The 23044-nt window shown below is 42.0% G+C and overlaps 2 protein-coding genes across 7 annotated transcripts in view; both read right to left on the bottom strand.

The window, feature by feature from the left end:
• ZBTB11 (zinc finger and BTB domain containing 11) overlaps nucleotides 1–17190 on the bottom strand; it is a 30845-nt gene extending 13655 nt beyond the window's left edge. For 3 of the 4 annotated variants that reach the window (XR_013956477.1, XR_013956478.1, XM_080614090.1), the window contains exons 1-10: nucleotides 15378–17190; nucleotides 12795–13030; nucleotides 11903–12134; nucleotides 10014–10816; nucleotides 7480–7659; nucleotides 6755–6991; nucleotides 6241–6385; nucleotides 2226–2343; nucleotides 826–984; nucleotides 192–367 (exon numbers count right to left, since the gene is read on the bottom strand). Coding sequence is in view for 2 of the 4 variants with exons in the window: in XM_080614090.1 (XP_080470216.1) it covers nucleotides 192–367; nucleotides 826–984; nucleotides 2226–2343; nucleotides 6241–6385; nucleotides 6755–6991; nucleotides 7480–7659; nucleotides 10014–10816; nucleotides 11903–12134; nucleotides 12795–13030; nucleotides 15378–15687 (2596 nt within the window). In the remaining 2 variants the exon portion in view is untranslated. The remainder of the gene's footprint in view (nucleotides 1–191; nucleotides 368–825; nucleotides 985–2225; nucleotides 2344–6240; nucleotides 6386–6754; nucleotides 6992–7479; nucleotides 7660–10013; nucleotides 10817–11902; nucleotides 12135–12794; nucleotides 13031–15377) is intronic. The other variant, XM_080614091.1, reaches the window with a different exon arrangement.
• Nucleotides 17191–18833: 1643 nt separating this feature from the next.
• RPL24 (ribosomal protein L24) lies at nucleotides 18834–22913 on the bottom strand. Of its 3 annotated transcripts, XM_080614111.1 has the most exons (6): nucleotides 22784–22913; nucleotides 22574–22649; nucleotides 21240–21350; nucleotides 20209–20345; nucleotides 19734–19797; nucleotides 19021–19170 (listed from the first exon to the last, which is right to left on the bottom strand). In XM_080614111.1, exons 1-6 carry the CDS (start codon nucleotides 22786–22788, stop codon nucleotides 19090–19092), a joined length of 474 nt encoding a protein of 157 aa, XP_080470237.1. In that variant the 5' UTR covers nucleotides 22789–22913; the 3' UTR covers nucleotides 19021–19089. The 3 variants fall into 3 exon arrangements, with proteins under 3 accessions (XP_080470239.1, XP_080470237.1, XP_080470238.1); XM_080614113.1 differs by lacking the exon at nucleotides 22784–22913 and having other exon boundaries at nucleotides 18834–19170; nucleotides 22466–22777; XM_080614112.1 differs by lacking the exons at nucleotides 19021–19170; nucleotides 19734–19797 and adding an exon at nucleotides 20708–20780 and having other exon boundaries at nucleotides 20212–20345; nucleotides 22466–22649.
• Between the last annotated feature and the right edge of the window lie 131 nt (nucleotides 22914–23044).

Genomic DNA, 23044 nt, shown 5'->3' with positions numbered 1-23044 from the left:
AACTTCTGGGAATCACTGGAAGCAAGTTAACTAACCAGGATAAGCATAAAACTGTCAGAATCGTTTACAATCTGTTAGAACTTCCATGCTTCTTGCAACACAAGACATACATAGATTACAAGAAACAGTTACCTCTTTTCTCCATGTTTTCAGGGACTGGGGGATGTCATGGCTACTTGTTTTCTACATACCTTCATGATTGTTCATGTGTCTCCTGTATTCCCGGAGCTGTGTGAATTTTCTTCCACAATGCTCACAAACTCGTTCCAGATTTTGTTTTGCTCTTCCTTTTTTACCATGTGTGGCTTTCTTTACATGTCTTCTGTACAAAGCTTTCTCATAAAATTCTTTACCACATATATTACACCTAAAAAATGTTGAGAAATCTATTGAAACCATTATGCTATGCCTATGTTATGCTTTTTAAAATGCACTTTAATTACAGCAGGAACATTGTCCCATTAAATTATGTTCTGTAATTAGAAATAATCTTGCTGGATGGAGCTACATTTTCTCTTATTCACAGCCACAAAGCTTCCACTTACCATTCTAGGAAAGTGAGATCACATATAAGGCATTTCTAACTTAGTTATATTTACTCTCATACAATTTCATATGTATTAGTTCTAGGACTGTACCAGGAGGTTAACAGTTGGACCACACTATCTGAAGTCACCCATCCATTCTCAAGTACTCAAGACCCCAGTCAACATCAATCAATCGGTACTTTAACAAAGGACTAGAAGTTCCTTGTTGACTGGCTGTAGTTCCGTATAACTTCATACTGATTAGTATATTTCAGTTGTTAAATGAATTTCCTCTTACCTATAAGGGTCTGTGACAGAATGAGACTTGACATGAGAATACCAGTCTTTCTTCCAGCTGTAACATTTTCCACAGAACTGGCACTGAAATGGCTTCACACCTAAATGCTTGTTCATATGCTGCCGAAGATCTCGAGCTTCATAGAAACTCTTTTCACACCTGTAACAGTAAAGGTTTTACCATCCCATATAAGATAGATCTTGGTGATCCTGATTTCAAAAGCACTGGAACCCTCTTCTTTAATGGCAACTGAAGCCATTGAGAAGACAACACTGACTGCATCATCAGCATGATCTCTTTCCAAACTATGGAAAAATTAAAAGGAACAGCAGCCTATCTGAAAGTCGAGAATATAACTTGAGGACTTCTGAAACACTTTTGTCTGTTACAGGTATCTATATTCTTCTTGTTATTTTTATGGGGAATAATGGAAGGCAAACCAACTGGAAGACATCAGAAATTTGTGTTATACGGTCCTCATAAGTTTCTATGGTAGCAGCTGTTTCTTCCCTTAACCAGTGAGGATTAATTATTGGTAAAGATAACTGGGATCTGTTGTTTGTAATGCTCAAAAATTTTTTTTTTTTAATTAAAAAACATATTCAGAATCCTACAAGCAAGCATCCAAAACTAGTGATACTCTTTCTTTAGCTTGCTGCTTGCAAACATCTAAATCCAGGTGAACTCCTAGTTTTCCTTCATTTCTACCTTGATATAGTACAACTATGTGAAATTACAAATCACTAGCTCATCTTGGTACGGAAACTACAGAGGTCATTCAAATCAAAGACATGCTTTCTCCCTTTGAAAGAAATTCTGCTCTTCAGACGTCTTTGCCTTACCATCTGCATCTCTTCATCACATAACACCATACAGCACTGATGGATGCATTTATGATCAAGCTAACTGCAGTTGTCAGTGAGTCTTAATCTATGCTGTTCACTAAACAAGTGTAAATTGCAGTACGTGATATCTAGATTGCATACGAAATTTTCAAATTAAACTGAAACCAGCTATCACATTAAAAGGTGGCAGGAACCCTTCATGCAATAGCCTTTTGCCTATGAGCTTACCTCCCTGTCTGTCGAACACAGAAGCTTTAAAATTACATCGCTACTGATTACAGCTACAAGTGCAAACACACTCATTAGAAAACAACTGTTTAAAACCAGAGCTGGGTAATAGTTTAAAAAAAAAACCAAACAAACAAAAAAAAAACGCTTTTGCTCTCCAGTTCATGTAGTAACAAAAGTGAATTTTTTTATGCTATGCTTTAAAAGTCTTATTCCAGCTCAGTGAACACTTTCATGTTACAACAAGGAGCCGCTTTTAATCTTTAACATTACTGAGACCATTAATGACAAGAAAAAAGTAACCCACCAAAAATACCACCAACTTACTGAGTACACTGATATCCACGAACTTCAGGCTTTGGCTGGTGTTTCTTTATATGTTTACTAAGTCCTGATGCCCTGTGGAAAGATTTTCCACAGATGGAGCAAAGATACTTGGATTCGCCTAACAAAAATAGAACAAAACATGTTAAAACACCAGGCCTCCATATCTTCAGAGTGCTTTGCGAGAGTGTTTTTTTTTCTTGTCGTATGATTTCTCTAAGTACCCATGTTACAAAGACATATTGGTTTAATTACACACATATGGAATTTTTAAGTGCATTTTGTATGTAGCAATGTAATACACAGAGAGGGAAGCACTACCTCTAAATTAGAATCATAGAACCATAGAATGGCTAGGGTTAGAAAGGACATTAAGATCATCAAGTTCCAACACCCCTGCCCATGGGAGGGGTTGAACATCAACCTGGCCTTGAACATGGCCAGGGATGGAGCATTCACAACTTCCCTGGGCAACCCATTCCAGTGCCTCAACACCCACACAGTAAAGAACTTCTTCCTTATATCCAATCTAAACTTCCCCTGTCTAAGTTTTAACCCATTACCCCTTGTCCTGTCACTACAGTCCCTGATGAATAGTCCCTCCCCAGCATCCTTGTAGGCCCCCTTCAGATACTGGAAGGCTGCTATGAGGTCTCCACGCAGCCTTCTCTTCTCCAGGCTGAACAGACACAACTTTCTCAGCCTATCTTCATACGGGAGGTGCTCCAGCCCCCTCATCATCCTCCTGGCCCTCCTCTGGACTTGTTCCAACAGTTCCATGTCCTTTTTATGTTGAGGACACCAGAACTGCACACAATACTCCAAGTGAGGCCTCACAAGAGCAGAGCAGAGGGGCAGGATCACCTCCTTCAGCCTGCTGATCACGCTCCTGTTGATGCAGCCCAGGATACGGTTGGCTTTCTGGGCTGCGAGCGCACACTGAAGCCGGCTCATGTTCATTTTCTCATTGACCAACACCCCCAAGTCCTTCTCTGCAGGGCTGCTCTGAATCTCTTCTCTGCCCAACCTGTAGCTGTGCCTGGGATTGCTCCGACCCAGGTGTAGGACCCTGCACTTGGCACGGATAAACTTCATAAGGTTGGCATTAGCCCACCTCACAAGCGTGTCAAGGTCCCTCTGCATGGCATCCCTTGCCTCCAGCGTATCAGCCGAACCACACAGCTTGGTGTCATCGGCAAACTTGATGAGGGCTCACTCAATCCCACTGTCCACGTCACCGACAAAGATGTTGAACAAGACAGGTCCCAACACCAGTCCCTGAGGGATGCCACTCATTACTGGTCTCCAGATGGACATTGAGTCATTGACCACAACTCTTCGCATGCGGCCATCCAGCCTGTTCTTTATCCACCAAGTGGTCCATCTATCAAGTTGATGTCTCTCCAATTTAGAGACAAGGATGTCATGTGGGACAGTGTTGAACGCTTTGTACAAATCCAGGTAGATGATGTCAACTGCTCTACCCCTGTCCATCAGTTCCGTAGCCCCATCATAGAAGGCCACCAAATTGGTCAGGCAGGATTTCCCCTTAGTGAAGCCATGCTGGCTGTCACCAACCACCCTGTGCTTTTTCATGTGCCTTAGGATGCCTTCCAGGAGAATCTGCTCCAAGAGTTTGCCAGGCACAGAGGTAAGACTGACTGGTCTGTAATTCCCCGGGTCATCCATTTTCCCCTTCTTGAAAATGGGGGTTATATTATCTGTTTTCCAGTCATCGGGAACTTCACCTGACTGCCACGATTTTTCAAATATGATGGACAGTGGCTTAGTAACTTCATTCGCCAGCTCCTTCAGGACCCGCAGATGGATTTCATCAGGTCCCATGGACTTGTGCACATTCAGGTTCTTAAGATGGTCTAGAACCAGATCCTCTCCTACAGTGGGCCCAGGGTCTTCATTCTCACAGTCCCTGGGTCTACCTTCCAAGACTTGGGTGGTGTGGTCAGAGCATTTGCCAGTGAAGACTGAGACAAAGAAGTCATTAAGAACCTCAGCCTTCTCCAAATCCAGGGTAGCCAGTTCTCCCTATAGCTTCCGGAGGGGGCCTACACTGTCCCTAGACTGTCTTTTATTCGCTACATACCTATAGAATCCCTTCCTGTTATCCCTAACATCCCTAGCCAAGTTTAATTCTAACTGGGCCTTAGCTTTCCTAACCTGGTCCCTAGCTTCCCAGACAACATCCTTGGATTCTTCCCAGGCCACCTGTCCTTGCTTCCGCCTTTTATAAAGCCTCTTTTTTCCCTCTAACTTTCCTCAGCAGCTCCTTATCCATCCAAGGAAGTCTCCTGACCCTCCTGCTGCACTTCCTTCTAGTTGGGATGCAACACTCCTGAGCTTGTAGTAGGTGATCCTTGAATATCAACCAACAGTCTTGGGTATCCCTGCCCTCTAGGGCTATATCCCATGGGACCTTACTAAGCAGGTTCCTGAAGAGGCCAAAGTCTGCTCTCTTGAAGTCCAGGGCAGTGAGCTTGCTGCACGCTCTTCTCACTGTTCTGAGGATCTCGAACTCGACCATCTCATGATCGCTACAACCAAGGTTGCCCTGGAGCATCACATTTCTAACCAGCCCTTCCCTGTTGGTGAGCACCTCCAGTTGGTCAAGCATGGCACCTCTCCTTGTCAGCACTTCTATTACTTGAAGGAAGTTGTCTTTCACACAATCGAGGAACCTCCTGGATTGCTTGTTCTAGGCCATATCATCCCTCCAACAGATATCAGGATGGCTGAAGTCCCCCATGAGGACAAGGGCCTGTGAGCGTGAGGCTGTTCCTATCCGTCTATAGAGCACTTCATCCACAGAGTCCTCTTGATCAGGTGGTCTGTAACAGATCCCCACAGTAATGTCTCCCATAGCTGTTCTCCCTTTAACGTTGACCCACAAACTCTCTGTTGACTGCTCACCTGTCCCCAGACAGAGTTCCATACTCTCCAGCCTATCCTTAACATGCAACTCCCCCTCCGAATCTGCCGGGCCTGGCTTTTCTAAAGAGCCTGTAGCCTTCCATTCCAACACTCCAGTCATAGGAGCCATCCCACCATGTTTCTGTGATACCTATCGTATCGTATCCCCCATAGACGTGCACACATCTCTTAATTCCTCCTGTTTGTTCCCCATACTACAGGTAATTACTTTATTGCACATTTTTAACTACAGGTACAACATTGCAGCTACCAAATTACTCAAGGATTATGAACAACCTAAAAAAATGCTCTCTTGTGTGGAAAAAAAACCCAACTGCCTGTGTTCATATAATGTGCAACTTCTCCGGCAACGGAGTATTGGTTACAAATGGCTTGCATCTTGAATTTGTGGCATAACACCTTAAAAGAAAAGTTTTCTGCTACAACTCATCCATTTCAGAATGCTAAGTACTAGTATAAATTCCTTCATTTCTGGAACAAATTATCTTAACAAAAAGTCTCTTACTGTTAATTCTGCCCAGCTCAAGGAAGCAAGAAACACAGACATTTCCTACATATTACAATTTCAAAACCCTGCTTGTATTAAATTACTGCCATCTTTCACATGCTAAGATCTTTCAAGGTACCAGGCTTGATAAAATTTCAGTATTAGTACAGCAAACCTCATAAAATATATATGGAGATCCTCAGAGATTTAACTTGGCATGTTTTCCTCTGAAAGGACAGGCTGAAAGTCAATGCTCCAGAATATTCTGGCCTGTTGCCTATCTTTGATTGAAATGACAGAAGCATTTAATATGTACATAAAAACATAGGGACAGACCAACCATGATTCCCTGTTCTTATGTAGAACATCTGCATGATAACATTAAGCTATGGTAAAATAAACCAGAAAACAAATTTAAAATGACCACTTACCTTTACTTCAGCTGTCTGACCAGTAGAAGAAAAAGGAAAAACTACTACTTATTTTTTTCAAACAGTTCCTTTATCACTGAAGAGCAATGTTAAAGTTCAGCAGCATACAACAGCCAACCAAAGTAGAAGGGTCTTCTTTCTCATCACTTACCTGTATGAATGCTCATGTGTTCCTGAAGACTTCTTTTTGTGACGAAAGACTTTTCACACAAGTCGCACTTGAACTGTTTCTGTACTTCATGGAGAGCCAAGTGCATTTTTAATCCATGCTTATACGTAAAGGTCTTTCCGCAAACCTAAAAAAAAAATATCCATATCCAGTGGAATAGGATGACAAAAAAAAAAAAAACCAACACAAAAACAAACCAACACATTTTGTAATAGGTGTTTAAACACAACAAAACATCCTGTATTTCTTGGGAACCAGGACAGCCAAACCTGTGATTTTGCACCAGATTTTGCAGACACTCTTCTAGATACAGAATTATGAACTTTCTTGATTCAATTTTATTCTAGTTTTCTCACTCTTGGACTACAAGAATTTTTATCAGGAATGCATTCTGAAGTTACCTAAATTAATCTAAATTTTAGGACACAGTGTCAATACTAAAATAGCAAAAAAACATTACTAATCTGATCAGAGAGTAAACGGACTTTCTCTTTACCTTGCATGCGTGTGGTTTTACACCTGTATGTTTGAGCATATGTATTCTGAGAGAATAGAGCTTAGGTAGAGTTCTCCCACATATATCACATATAAACTCCCGTTTAGTTCTCCCTTTCACAGAAGACGCGCCTGTCTCTTCTACACTGGAAGCTGCAGTGTTCACTTCAGTCTTCCGAGTGTGCCGGACAAGATGTGCTCGCAGTGAGGCACCATACTGGAATTCTTTCTTGCACAACTGTGAAGAAAATATTACAACTTTACTTCACATTTGATATTCAAAAATTATTAGAAAAAGTATTCAAAGGTTTTAAGCATATTAACACGATTAGCTAGGCCTATGACCTGACTCCAACAGGCATTTTATCTCAGGTTAATTAATAGTTGTAATGGCTACTGACAGAACCACTGATTCCTTCCCAGCAAGGCTAACTTCTAGGCTAATCTAAACACAGTTGCATATTTACTGGTAAGGTTAAAAGTAATGCCCACACCAGCACTATCTTGAGCAGTAAGCATACTCCCACATCACACAGTGCTGTCAGGTCATGTGGCTGCACCGCGTTTTACCCCACCCCATGCAGATCAGGGCCACATCTGTCTCTGAAATCGGTGAGGAAAATAAATAGAAGTATCCAAACAATACAAGAAAAATAATAATTAATGTTGTTACTGAATGAATTTTCATAAAGAGGGAGGTTTATAAACAAGAAACCTCCAACTTACTGGACATTTATAATCTTTAGATCTTTCATGTTTCAGTGTGTGCATTATAAGTGCATAACGCCGCTGGAACACCATTCCACACTCTGAGCATCTGTGCTGAGCTTCTACTTCATTATTTTCCATAGTGTCTCTTTTGGGCTGTTTCATTTTTTTCCCTCTTTGTACCAGCTTCATGGCAACCTAAGTTGGAAAAACATAACCCCTGAATGAACTTTATTATACTGTATTTCATACTTTCTCTGCAAGTTAGTACTGAAAGCTGATGTTTCTGTGTGTTACTATAACTGCATCTGGTTTTGCTCAGTTTACTTAGTTGCTAGAAAGTTACCCTGTTTAAGTTCACACAGAACTACAGATCTCATGGTGGGTGAAAAGTTGGTCTTGTTTTGAAACCATAAACTGATTATAATTATAGGCAGACAATGACCTACTGGTTCACAGATAACTAACTATTCATCCCTGAGTAACTGCTAAGTGAGAGCTAAGTTACAGATTTACTACAAAGTACTGTTTGTCACAATGTTATCTATCAAATCTTTCCAACCCTTTCCTAAGCTTCCCTTCTCAGCATTTACATTTGCTTTACTACAAAAGTCATCAGATTAAAAAAAGGGGCCTAATTAATTTTTACCAGCCAGCAAAAACTGAGTTATTAAGAACCTGTAAGGAAAATGCAGTATTTAAGCGAAGTTCTTTTTAGTTTACAGCATCCCAGCTTTACTAGTGGTTTGTGGGTTTTTTTGTTAGGTAGTATTGTCAGTGCTACCTGGAGTTGTTAATCTTGCTTTTCTTTGTAGAAATTTGCTGTCAACTTCTTAGAAGTCAAACTGTAAGTGACCAGGCTGAAATTTCCTGTATCAGGTATCTTCCCTTCAGGTTTCTGAGAACAAGGCAAGGGAAAAAAGTACAAGTATCCTCATTTCCTCTTCCTGTTCTCTCAACAAGTGAGGCATTTAACAGTTTTTGCAAACATTCTAGCCCTTCAGCCCTTCCATGTATCTCAAAACCAAACTGAAACTTAACACAGAGGCAACATCTTAATTTTTTTGTTTAATTTTGCTGTTGCTCTGAAAACTGATACAAACTTGCTAAATTGTGAAGCCACAAGAATAAATTTTGTTCACTAGATGATTAGTAGGAGCTTGGAAAATAATCTGTTCATACAAAGCATATTTCATCCCAAGTATCTCCATGACAACTGCAATTACTGTAATTCAAAAGTCAGCAGCATTTTTCCTGCAGCCTCTCTTTCCTGTTATTCTCCCAGCACCCAAACTGGGAGCATCTCCTTCCCAGTACTTATATGACATCCAGTGCCATGGAGGGGGAGTTGAAGGATATATGAGTCCTGAGTTCCTAATTCTGAACAATTAAGTAAATCAATTTCTTTTTTTCCATAGGCAGCTGCTGTCTGCAGACCTCATCTGTCAAGGGGCCAGATTTAAAAACTGCAAAGTAAGTTAACAGGAGGTTAAGGTAGACATTCCCTCTCCCAAAACAGGAAAAAACTTTGTCTTTCTCCAACCATCGTATATAGGTCGCTCAACTATTTTGCTTGTGCTCGTTTTAACATCTGGGTTTTAACTTGTCCATCTGTGAAAGTAGACTAATGCTACAATTTCTGTTTACAAGGGTGTTGTAATGATAAAGAACTATCCCCCTGGTGGGAACTAGTGCCTCTAGTATTTAAGTGTCTCACAGAACACCCCCAGAAATTAACACTTCCAATTTAGAAATTTAGCTGACATGCAGTGAGTAAGACAAAAGGTACTGTCACAAAAGTAAATGTACTAATGCTCAGTGAGATGATGTCAGCTGCTGATTGGCAGTAGAAAAGCTAAAACTCCTGAAGGGAAAAGACTAAGACCACCACTTAATTTAAAAAAAACCAAAATAACAACAACAAACCCACCCTTCTTCCCCCCTAGAAAAACCCTAGTTCAATTACCGAACACTTAATATGCCCAAGTGCTAGAGTTTCTAATATCACTGCTCTCTGAACATTTTTTAACTGACCACAATCCAAAGCACTACATTAATGTGACTCATGACTATGTCTTAAGATCTAATTAGGATGTCAAATTTTTCATCCCCAATGCTCTGTTTTCAAGTCTTAATAGAACTCACATGTCTATTTTTCTAATAGGTCTCATTTTTCTAATAGATAAATACGTTTGTCTACAACTGACATACACACATGCTAATTAAGAATTAAATTTCCAAATCATTGAAGAATTTTAGGGAGAAGATACACCTTCTGTCCAACCTTCTTCCCCACAGGGGAAGATACTCAAGCTGGGCTAAGTTCACTGAGCATTCTAAAGATATTTAATATGGAAAGAATTTTGCTGCCAATGTTTGCTCTGTTCTAGGGTTCTTCTTGTTTTGCAAAACTGTCATATCTTGGAAGTTACTTTAGTTTTTTAGTAATGTTAACTGCTCAATAAAGAGAAACATTTGCCAGGCAATGCCTGGAAACAGCAAAGTCCTTTCAGACTGGTCTTGAAACAAAGGCCTGAAAACAGGTAGAATACCTGCTGTATTGCAGATTTAGGATTTGCCTTTCTATTTTGGAGTTTCTTTTCAATTCCTTTATGCAATCTGATATAGCCCCCTTCACTAACAGAACGCTGACGTAGCTTGCTTTTGTAAGTATCTTCTTGGCTTTCTGGTTGTAAATCCGGGATGCTCTGTTCTTTACTTAGACTGCCACATGTCTGCTTGAGTGCTTCTGAGGAGTCTTCAGAAGCCATGTCCACATTTGCTTTACTACTTCCATTTTGATCTGTCTCGATTTCCATTTGACTTTGTGTGTCCATGACTTCCGCAGCTGATGGCTCCGCCTTTACAACAGACACAGTGCTATTTGCAATGCTCTCCAGCAGCTGTATCTTAACATAATTTTCAGTTGTTTCACACTGCTCCACAGGCTTTGGAAGATCATCCGGAGTGGCCTTTGCAGGCTCTGGGGGCAGGAGGTCAGGCTGGGGTGCTGCTGCCTCCCCTGCCCCAGCAGAGGAAGCAGCTCTGTTCACAGCTACTGGCACCTCACTGGCTGCGAGCTCAGGCTGCTCAGCACCATCCATGGGCTGCATCCCAACTTCAGTGTGCTCTGCTAAATTTTGCATTGACTCTACTGTTTGAATATCTCCCTTTTGGTACACTGTAATTTGCTTCTCTTCCATCTGTTTGTGCACATTTTCACAGATTTCAAGGACTTCTGACATGAAGAGGTGCCGGGCAAGCATGGCAACTTCTGCCATACTACAGAAGTCAAAGGTTAGTTCTGAAGTGTAAGCAAATTCCAAAAGAGGCAGGAAACTGGACTTGCAGAACCCTACAAGGAATAAAACAAGAGATTAGAACAAACACTGATGACCCCGAATTACATCAAAATATTCCATGAAGAAAACAATTCATCTTCGATATGGTTAAGATGAAATTTAGAGCAAAACACCCTTGCAAGTAACACTGAAGCCTCTCCACTGGGACTCAATTAATAGTAATTTACACAAAAGCATCCTCTTTGTGTATTTTCTATGTGGAAGTAAGCTTAGACAACTTTTCCAACAAGTAGAACAGAGGTTCTATAAAATTCTCTAGAAGAGTGTTTCAAGATGCTGGGAGAGCCACAATGTAACCCTAATTTAACCTAAGTCTTTCTGGACATGCTAGTTCAGAAAGTACTCAAGACTCAAGTAACAACTGGAGTGGCAGAAAAATAAGACAAGAAAGAGACTAATGACAAAAATAAAGATACGGATTTATAGATAGAAATGCTTAAAAACAAGCATTTGGTATAATTTTCCACAGTTCTGTAAACTGTAAATCAGATATTTAATTTGGAGTACCTTCCGGACAATCATACTTGATATCTATTGTTCATGCATGTCTATTGTTCACGCAGACACAGTGAAACAGCTACAAAGCTATTTTTAGAACATTTATTTTAGGATGGTCTCCTATCTTGAAGGTACCAGAAGGTCTGAGAAATAAGCACAAACATGTATAATAGTGTTTCACAGAAAACAATTTAGCATTCATACAGCTAAACAGCTCTCCAAGAAACTAGTCAAGATGCCCTCTTGATGTATTCATGCATTTAATTATGTTCCCTTTTTTAATGTTTGTGACTATACAAGGAAGAAACACACCTAAGCAAGGTAAAAACCAATACAAAGCTTCTTAGAAATTTTAAGATGAAATCCCAAAGTCCATCCAACATGGAAGATCAGATTATGCAAAACCAGAGTAACTGCTTTAGCATTAAAACATACACAAAATACTTTGAGATTAAAAGAGAGAAAAAAGCAAGATAAAATATGTGGCTGTCTTGAACACTCAAAAAAAAGACTGAATCAAATACCATACACCTTACTTAGGATATTATGATTTTCTAGCTTCAAAACCCACAACAATTCACCTGACAGATCCACTACAGCTTCATGACTAGTGACAGCTCCCTTTTCAATGAAGAGCTCTCGGAAGTACTCGCTGCTGGCTGCCAAGACAGATTTGTGAGCTTTGTACTCCTCTCCTTCAATCAGCAAAGTCACATCACAGAACTGATTGGAAAGCCTCTGCTGATTCAGTTGGTTTAAGACTGACAGACAATGTTTGGAAGATGACTGCTTCACAAGGCCCTTACTGTCAACCTGTCATAAACAACATTATGAGAACTTAATTACATTTGGACTGTGCTTTTTTAAGCATTCACACTGAAACACATAAAAGGATTATTTTCTGCAATCGTACAATCATTTCAAGCCTGTATATATTATACAGCTTAACTTTACCATAATTTTTGTTCTTTAAATGCATCAAGGTTCACCCTCCCTCCAAACACAGTTAAAAAACAACTGGAAAAATTGGAAAACATGGATACTCAAACAGATCTTTGACTGTATTTTTCAATGCTACAATCTGAAATTGTTTCTAGATTCAAAGGTCTTTACATGTATCTGAACCCCCAGTTATCAACAGGAATTGTATATATACATATAGCATCATTTATTAAGGAACAAATATGGATTCCATGAGAATCTTGTATGTGATGCTTTACTACTTTTACTTTTGCCATTCATTTTCCCTTGGGTCCTATATGCATTAATAGAAGTCAGGGTGATTTTATTTTCCGAAGATGACATACTGTAATTAATTTCATATACACCAGTAATCCATTTCTACATATTGAGTATCTGGCAAAAATCACGTCATCTTATTATTACAAGATTACCACAACAATTGAAAAAAAGTATGTGACTAGGAAAGCATTAACATCTTACATACATTCAGATGTAAACAATGGTACTTACAAATACAAGTTCATGCTTTGCTATTGGCTTCTTCTTCACAGGCTTTGGGGATGCAGCTGGAATTGACGCCACATTACTCAATTCATCATCTGTTTCATTACTGTCTTCCTGAGATTTTGCATCCAGTCCTAGTTCCTCCAGCATTTCAGAAGGGTCTGACAGAGATCTAGACCGATCTAGCCTTTCCTGGCACTTGCTGCATTCTTTAATGTAATCTTTAACCTGCTTAAGAATACCTAAGAAAAATTAATGGAGCTTAATTAAGCTTCTGGTCTTCATCAGTTTACCTTAAACGTAAAATTAAATATGTGATTAGCAAAACAGTACTACACACTTACTGAGAAAAACCAAATCAGTCACCTACCCTTTTCCTTCTCTGACTTTTTACCAGTTCTGCTTCTCTCACACCACTCTATGTTATTGCATGTCACTACTGTAATCCATCCTTAGTTTGAGATAGAACATTTAAAACATCACTATATCAAGCAGACTCTTAGAAAGAATTTTAAGGCTACAAAAAATATCTGTATTTATACATTCACCCTAAGAATCCCAAGGCAATGAAAGCTGTAACCTAGTCCTGCGTTTAGTCCACACAAGTGTACCTCAGCTTGTGCTTACTGAAGGGGACAAGAACTGGAAGGCTCACCTAAAGCCTTTTGTAAAATTAGACCAAACTGTGTTATATACAATTATATGTATTATTAACACCAATTTAAATCACTTGCTTATGATTTTAGGATTTAAATAAATTAATTTCCCACTAGTACTTTAGCTGGAGAAACTAAATAATTTTAGATACTCAATAGTTCTTAAGGTCAGGGTCCTCTTCTAGGCCGGCCCCAAAGCATTTTTAGTGTATGGCTTTCAATCCGAATTCTTTTTCTTTTTTTTTTTTCACTAGGATAATATAAAAGCATACATAACAACAGCTGTGCCTCTATAGTTCAAAATCCAGCATAGCTCTAAAACTTGGCTGACATACAGAGTTAAAATTGCCCTGCTCACATCTTTTCAGAGCATTAAATGCACTATCATTACATACATATCTCTATAAGGATCAGGAAAATGCAGACTTCAGGCAACACAAGATATTCCAAATCAAGAGACATTCATGGCCATTTCAAACACTTTTATGTTTCTTTGATTTTATCTGAAACTGGGACTAGTTCTCAGGACAGAAGATCTCTGGCCTTTACATATCCAACACCCTTCCTGGCCACTGGGTCACACTCCAGCCCATTGCTTCCCAATTACAGAGCAGACAGACACAATAGACTGGCACCCATCTCAGGATGATAACTGGGTCAAAGCTGCTGTCCACTAGTAGCAGAAGAGTATGATAACGGCAGGACAAACCAGTGTTTTATATGAGAGACAGGTAAGAAATTTAACATTTGAACTGAAAGCAGGCGATGAATTTTAGTATTTTCAGTGCAAGAAAAATAAAAGACTACAGTTTGTGCAAACAAAGGCAGCCAATAACATCACAAGATGAAGAATATAGAATATGGAATGCCCTCTTCTGATGAAAAGATATACTGAGGTCCATTTAGGAATTTTCCAGCACAGAATAACAGCAGATGCTAGAACAGCCCAATACCAGGCAGACAGTAAGAACCCAGATAAAGGTAAGGAGGCCAACATTCAAAATGGATGTCTTTGAAACACCAAATTCTTTTTCACATTGAAGATTTTCAAGTCAATGAGATCTGTACAGGAAAGATGGGCTGCAGCTAGACCAAAAAGCTTCCACATTAAGACAGTGAAAACTAAAGCTGAAATGACAGACTTGCTGACTGATGGATTAAAAAAAAAAAAAAAAAGCGGAACAAGAGAAGCAGTACAAACACAAACTTGGCCCTGAGCAACTGAAACTCAGGACATTTGTTTAATGGATACACAAGACTAAAAGCAGAACATCAGATTCTGAGGGAATACAGATACCAAGTCACTGGCTCAGCCAAAAGACGGCCCCGATTGGGAATTGTTGCTGTTCATATACTACCACTTCTAACAGCTCAGGAAACAGCTGAGAATTAGTCTTGTCTTTTCAGCTTCTCATTGGAAGAAAGTGACAAATATAACAAGAGCCAGGGCTACAAATCACCACTGGCTTCCCTTCTACTTAAATGTGCACAGCATCCACATGGTAGTGGGAAGAAGTATTACGAGGTTAAAAGCTGAATTAACTAGGTCACATGGAATGGATTATCGCTCTGTAAGATTCACACATGTTGAGAAACTGCCACCTTAAGCAGGCTGGCCGCAACACTTGAATGGGGACAGCCATGCTCTGTGCTTCCATATACTCAAAAAAACCCTAAGTAAGAAGCCACAGGACAATGTGCTGACCAAGGTGTAATTTATACAGCGAAGCGAGGCCTGCCTGTTCAGGAGTGACTCGCGGTCGCAGCCTACAGACCACGAGGTGTTTCAAGACACCAGTCAAACAGCGACAGTCCGCTCCTGCTTTCCCTAGGGAGCGCACGCAGACATCCCTCTCCACAAGCCCGGTGCCCAGTAATCCTGGCTCCGCCAGCCGCCGCTCCCGGCCTCTGCTGGACTCCCCCCGCCGCTCACCTCGCCACCAGTACTTCTGCGAGAGCCCCTGCCAGGTCTGCAGGCGGGTGCGGTGGGAGCCGTCAGGAGCCAGGTGCGCGGCGCGGATGAGGCGGGCGCGGCGCTCGGCCTGCAGCACTACCTCGAGCTCGGCAAAGCGCTGCTGGTCCCGCTGCCGCCGCTGGTAGTACAAGGTCCCGCCGCGCACCACGTAGCAGGCGGCCGCCTTACGGATCTTGCGCTTGGCGTTGCCCTCCGTGCCCGGCGCGTAAGGCTCCCGCTCGTTGGTCAGGTACCGCAGTATGGCCAGGTAGCTCTCCTCGCTGGACATGGCGGGGCAGGGGGAGACGGGGACGGGGGAGTGAAAGGGGCAGCCTCAGCGCCGGTTTTCCAGCTGACCGCCGGGCAAGGGCAAGTGCAAGGCGCTCTCGGCGGGTGGCAGCAGGGTCAGGCACTCGCCCCCAGGGCGGAGGTGCCTGCGGGGCAGCGTCTCCGCGCGGGACAGGGCGCGCCCGTGTCAGTCACAAGCGGCAGGCCTGTGGAGGGGCAGAAGCGCCGGCGCTCGCCAAAGGTTCCGCGGGGCTGCGGGGTCGTCTCCCGAGGCAGGGAAGAGCATGCGCTGCCGGGAGAACGGAGGATCGGGACCTCCTGCGCCTCCGCCGGCCCCTCGCCCAGGCGCGGGGAGGCCGGTCCGGCGGGAGCCGGGCCCGGGGGGGAACTGGAGTTTCGCAGCCAGCGGCGGCGGGTGGGAGCGAGAAGCCTGGGCAGCAGCAGCAACGGAAAGACAAAATGGCTGCTGCACAAGAGGAAGTGAGGTCAGAATCCCGCGCGTATGGGAAGGGGCGGGAGCTCAGGGAAGGAGCAGCCGGTAGGGGGAACGAAGCCGCCATCTTGGGAACGGGAAAAGGAGAAGGCCGGGCGGAAGGCTAGGAGCGGCCATCTTAGAGCTGGGCAAAGCCTGTGAGAGGGAGCATGGCAATGGTAGCGGGAGCTGGGGGTATTAAGTGAATACTTCTATAGCGCTAGCTCCGAAACAAGCAGGTTCAAAATCGCGTTGGGAGTACGAGAGATGAGAAAATTAGAGTGATTTTGCATTGTGGTATGAGCACTCCTCTGAGGAGCAGAACAACCAGTGACAGCTGCATAACCATGGGCAGAGTGGCACAGCAGTACATGTCGGTGCGTCGAGTATGCTCCTTTTTGATTTGTAAAACTGAAGAAAGAAAATCTTTTGAAAGTAGCTGCTGGTTTTCCTTGTCTAAATTCAGACCTGATTTTGTTTTACACCCGTAATTAGAAACATGAGTTGCAGGATGCCTGCACGCAGCCAGGAGCATAGCCAGCAGTGACCTTTCCTCTGTGCTTAGTACTTGCAAGACGGTTTCTGGAGTACTGCAATCCCCCCCGCAAATACAAAAATACTGACTGGATGGAGCAACTCCAGCAGAAGGTTGCAAAGGCTATCAGGGATGAGAGCACAAGGGATGAAAAGAGGCTGAGAGACAGGCCTTTTCAGCCTTAAAAAACGGACGGTTTTGTGAGGACCTTGCTGCTGTACACAGCTACATCACCAGAGGTTACAGAGATGGTGGAAGCAAAGTCTTGTCACGGTTACATAGCTGTTGTCAACAGGCACAGGTTAGAACACGTGAGATTAAGGGGTTTTTATCTTTAAACTGTGGTGATTGTCGAATACTAGAAGAGGCTGCCCTAAGAGGTTGTGGAACTTCTATCTTTGGAGTTGTTCATGGCTCAGCTGAATACTCAGCTGAGCAACCTGATCTAAAATAGACATGCTTTGAGAAGAGTTGGACCAGATGACCTCTGGAGATCCTTTGCAACCTTAATTATTATGTACATCTATGAGAAATTTGTTCCATTTTTTGTGATAAATATTTAATAGGGGATCAATTGCATTGCATTAGGTAAACACAACTTTATTAATTTCAGTGTTAATTCATGGCATTACATCTGTGTTTGAGCTGAACAATGCACAGTTACACCAGGTTAATGCCCTGCTCTCAACGGCCTGTCTCAGTTGAAGCATAGCTTGTGAGAGGAGTAACCTTATGGGCTGTTTACTCTGTCTCACCATATGAGTCAGAACTCATGAACAGCAAGGAAGAGTAATCTTAAGAGTATTTCTGTGCAGTAACACCAGGCAGCCAAAGCCTGCAAATCTCAAAGCATTAGCATATACTGATTTATTAATTTGTCATAGCTGAGAATTCTTGTGTATCATTCATGGTACTTCAAGATCATTAGTAAAAACTCATCTTCCCTTTCAGCTTTTTAGCTGAAAACTTTTGCACGCATGCATGCCATGTATCACGTGTTTTATACAAGATGCTGATACAACCAGGATTTTATATAATTGTCACCAGCATAGGTAACTTTCAGTGTTTTTAGTCTTCAGTTTTAAATTATTAAAAATTATTTAAATGATTAAACATTAATTTCCCTACAACGAGCAATTTTCCTTCCCTTCTTTCCACCTCCAGTTTAAAGTTTAAAAGCTTTCAATTTTATTCTGAACATGAGTAGCTCCTACTCTTTTTTTTCAAACAGCAAAAAGCTTTAATTATTTGGAAGATAATTGTGCAAATGCCACTAATGTAATCTCATTTTAAATGGGTTGCAACCTTCATCCAGACCCAGATCTATTTTATTAATAAACCCAAAACAAAGCATGCTATATCTCAAAATATAACCCGTAATCCAAAACCACTGTTTCTGAAGCCCAAAGCTACAGGAAGCAAAACTCTGAATCAGTCAGCTGCTTTCTTGACTAGTGTAGGAAGAGAACAAAGCAAGCCCTTAAAGCTTTTTAAAGCCAAGAGGCACTACGATATGCATCAATAAATTGAAAAGTAGCTGATCCAAAAAATAGAAGTTTGTTTTCCCTTTGCTTCCAGTAAGTCAAGAGGACACTGCTGTACCACAGTAACTACTGTGCATCAAAACTACAGCAAAGCCAGGGCACACACTAACTAGTGCAAATACTAAAGCAGAGATATATACTTCATGTGAAAAATGGAAGAAATGGCCACTCCCCCTAGGGGTGGGGAATTACTAAGGCAAGCCCTATCTGCATTCACAAAGTTAAATATGAACCTAAATGGGTTTGAAGTAATTGTATACCATCCACTGCATTCAAAGCTCATTCAGCCTTCACAAATGTCACCTTCCTGATAACAGCCTCCAGCAAGCAATCATTTTGTTACTTCCTGACCCAGGAGTTGCATCTGAACCTTTGCACATAACAGCCATGCAGTCTGTGAAGCCACCAATTCCCCTTTTTCAACCTATTCCTCCTCCAGCCCCCCCCCAACATCTTGCTACACATTTCACAAATGTGTTAGCTCTTTCAAGTCATAGATGGTACTGCTTCATGTCCCATTTAGTTGGCATCTCTGAGCTTAGAAACCACTTTTTATGCCATTTGTCATAGATGTAGATTAACTTGTACTTATGTGCCATTTTGTCCTTCAGGCAAGAACAGCTTCTCGCACATCAGCTCTACCTTCCCTGCCACCTGAGAAATGTGTGCTGATACAGCACATTGTTTAAACCCCAGGTGTTTTACGACAACATGTTTTCCAGTCTGCAAAACCAGACATGGGTATATCACACATGAATTCTCTTCAGTGTATCTCACACAGTTGAAGACAACATGGCACAAGTTATGAACGTTAGTCAGATGTTTATTCAGCACAACTAACAGTTTAGCAAATTAGCGCTTTCCACCAACACGGGGAGCAGAAACCTTCACTGGTTTCACAATCTTCTGCTTAGGTGCTGCCTTTGTAGGAGCCTGTAGTAAAAAAAGACAAAGAGAAGCAATTTACAGGCAGTCCTGTAAGTGTCCCTGTGTATTTTAAGCTTCTTGACAGGAATTTAACAATTTAAATCACATCAGGTTAGAATTACCATCTATCAGATTATAATCCTGTTAACAGATGGTTACACACATACCACTAAGCTTACGGCACGTACGACGCCAACATATGGTATTAATTAATAAGTAAGAATGAAATGGATGCTAGCTTTTATCAATATATTGTTACCAAGTTCCTATACAGTGAAGACATCCCTTCCAGACAAGATTTTAGCTATCAAAAATCTTTCACATCTGGTAAATTTTGGTTTTGCTATAATATTTACTTATTCTGTAAAAAAGGTTCACTCTATTAAGCTGTTTTGGCTACATTTAACTGTAGTACAAAAGTTTGGTTGAAGCGCTTCCAGGTCAAAACAGAGGAACAAATGCTTCTTCCAAACACAAATGGAGATTTCCAGTTAAATGCTGCACCAGACTGTTGTGTAACAACACAGCCTGTTTGGTTTTATGATTTCAGTCCACCTATTGCATCTTACCTTTGCAGCAGAAACAGCAGTTTTCTTGGTTGCCTGCTTGGCCTTCTTGGCTTCTTTTGCAGCCCTGTCAATGCACAGAAAAAGATGACAACTGTCCATGTATACCAGTCACTGTTTCATTGTCTCAGCACTGTATGAACTCCCCAGGATCAAGAAATGCATTATATCAAGTTTATCCTCTGCATTCAGTACCCTCTAGGGAGACTGCTCCAGAGACAGCAGAAATGTGACCAAAGTGGTATTTTTGCAAAGTGAGAGGGCAAAAAGAGACCCTTCTTTGCTGCTACTATCTCTTGCTGAGACTACTTCACATTACCTCCACATATATTTATTGAAAAACAAACAAACAAAACCTCAAACAAGCCACAAGAAAAGTTCTAAAACATGGAGTTCATCTATGGTACAGCTCTTGTATGAAAAACATTAATAATCTTTGAAAAGCCCTGGATAGCTCCAGTTATCTGTGATTTCTCACCTAATAGCTTGCTCCCTCTGTGCCTTTCGTACTTCAGGCTTCTGATTTCGCTTAGCCATAATCTCAGCTAAAGATGCACCAGTGATGGCTCTCTGAAACTTCACAGCACGACGCGTGCGCTTCTTTTGTATCTCTTCCTAAAATGGCAGAAGTTGAAGACAATTAGTATCACAAGACATTAAATAAAAGGCTAAAGACAGAAACAAGCTACTATTAAGACAGAAGCTATTACAGAACTGTATACAGGAGAATTTTACTCCTTACTTTGGAGATAACAGATTTCTTAATTTGCCAAAGAAAATGAAGAGCTAAAGAAGAACAATGTATTCTCCTTTGCAAAGTATATTTTAAAAAGTATTTTGGACAAATGTGAGAAGTTCAGCCTTCTGTCACTTCCAGAAAAAAAAAAATAAAATGGGGACTGGGGAGGAAGGAGGGAGAGGAGTGGGTGGGTAAAGTCCCCTTTGATGGAATCTTCTGAAAGGAAGACACTTCCCACCTGTTTCATGTGGGATCACAGTGCTGGGCAGCAGTGAAAGCCATCGAACATCAAGCTTCCTTCTCCAAACAAACTGGTAAAAAACATTGACTTGTAACACATAGCCTTTCTAAATGCTCTTTTGTGATACAAGTTTAAGCAAGAGAACAAGAGCACTGAATACACCTCATGCTACATGCCTTAGTAATTTATCTTGTCATGCGATGACAACTACACAGGTCAGACCTCCTACTAAGTTATAGCCCAAAGTTTTCAAGAACCACTACTGTGGTTCTGAGCAGCCCCTTGAAGAAATGACACAACACATATATAACACTTGCCAAACCAGTTACCTTTCAAACATAAAGCACATTATAAAGTCATGTACATGCACTAATATTTTAATAACTACTGGCCAGTATTCATCCTGGTTATAAGGGTCATGCCTCTGCTAAAGACCAGCATACCATGTTACCTCTATTTTAACAAACCAGTAACCAAAGCTTTTGGTGGAAAACTTCTAATGGAGTGCCGTTAGCCTGCGCATACTTACTGACTGTCCCTTCTTGTGTTTCCGCCTGTACAGAACAGTCCAGTTGATTTGGCGGGGGTTTCTCTTGGAAAGGAATGCAGACTCACATTTTGCATTCAAGAACTGAAAAACCTGGGAAAGGCAAAGTACTGTATGAGCTTTGTTTCTGAACAAGACAGCATCACAGCTTACATTAACAGATGAAACAATTCATTGATTCGGTGCTTTTCAACAGCAATGTTTTTGTGTTTATTTATACAATTATATATTTTAAAGATAATAATAAAAAGTTTGGAATTTTGTTCTGTTCATCAAACTGATCTCTTACAAGGCATTCTGAAGCAGCTTAATTTTTCTGAGGAAAGCGCTTAAATTACAACTGGCATCTGCTGCTAGCCAAATCCCACACAGAACCATAGAATGGTTAGGGCTGGAAAGGACCTTAAGATCATCGACTTCCAACCCCCCCTGCCATGGGCAGAGCTGCCTCACACTAGACTATGTCACCCAAGGCTCTCTCCAGCCTGGCCTTGAACACTGGCAGGGATTTATCACTTCTTTGGGCAATCTGTTCCAGTGCCTCACATCATACTTTTCAAATGTTTGTCCTCAAATAACTATGCATTTCCTCTATGTGTGAGTCAAAACTTGGCCTAAAGAACACACTGTGACACTCCACTCAGTTCCTTCTGGCCTAGAATAGTAGGCTGATTTGTTATTAACTACACAAGTCAAAATACCAAATTCCCAGAAAAGCACCTGAAAATTTAGTCTATTTACTTAGCTATCATTTCCCAGGAGATTCTGTACAGCAAGACAACTGTACTAGAATATCCAAAATCCAAATCCTCCCTTTGTAGGTACAAATAGTGTATTTGTGTTTCCGACAGCCCTTATAAGAGCCTGAAAGGGCTCTCCTCCCTATTTAATCCCAATGGTCTGTACCCAACTTATCTGCAAATGCCGTTGTTTGCTTCAGCAAATCTCAGTGCTAAAGGCAGTATGTCCAAATAGCATTTCCTACAGAACTTCGGTACTTTAGACCAGACGCTTCAAGACACCCTTCCCAAACCACAACCTAAAACCAGACCCAGGAATCCCATACGGTTCTCTCTCGGACCAGGTCTGATAGCAGTCGTGACACCTAGACACTGACTGACACTACAGCAACGCCACCGGACACGCCAGGCAACAGAGTTACAAGCTGCGCGTTAAATGCGAGAACTCCGCCTTCCTTAGCAACGCACCGGTCTCTCTCTCAGGCCTAGCACCCTCTCTCTTCCCATAGCCCGCTCCTGCTCGTCTCTGCCGCCCGGTACCACAACTGCCTCCTCCCCGCCTGCTCCCGGCCTCACCTTGCCGTCGGTGCGGGCATAGCGGCGCCCATGGCCAGGGTAGATCTTGTATCCGCTGAAACTGCACAACTCGACCCTGCGCGGGAAAGAAAAGTTAGGGGAGATCGCGGGTTAGCCCAGACAGAAGGCGCGGCTCTCCGGCGGCCTCCCCCCGGCGGACAGCCGCAGATGGTCCCGGATAGGGCGACAGCAAGCTGCCATAGCTCTTACTTCATGATGGCGACTGCTTTCACGCGGCCACCACCTAGGGAAAAGAGGATGACGGGAAATTGCACTTCGTGCGCCGCGCGCTGCACGCCGGGACGGCCACCCTCCCGCAGGGCCTGACGGGAGTGGGGAAGACAACAATCCCCAGCTGGAGGAGCGGGCGGAGGTATATTCTGGACTCTCACGCCGTCCGGTTTTCCACTAGCTGGTCCTGCCGGGCAGCTCCATAGGCGGGACTTTCCGCCGGACTTTGCATAAAAGACT

This window comes from Psittacula echo, assembly GCF_963264785.1.
Source record: "Psittacula echo genome assembly, chromosome: 3".
Lineage (NCBI taxonomy): Eukaryota > Metazoa > Chordata > Aves > Psittaciformes > Psittacidae > Psittacula > Psittacula echo.
Note: the sequence above shows the minus strand (reverse complement) of the source record. Positions and strands in the feature narration are given on the sequence as shown.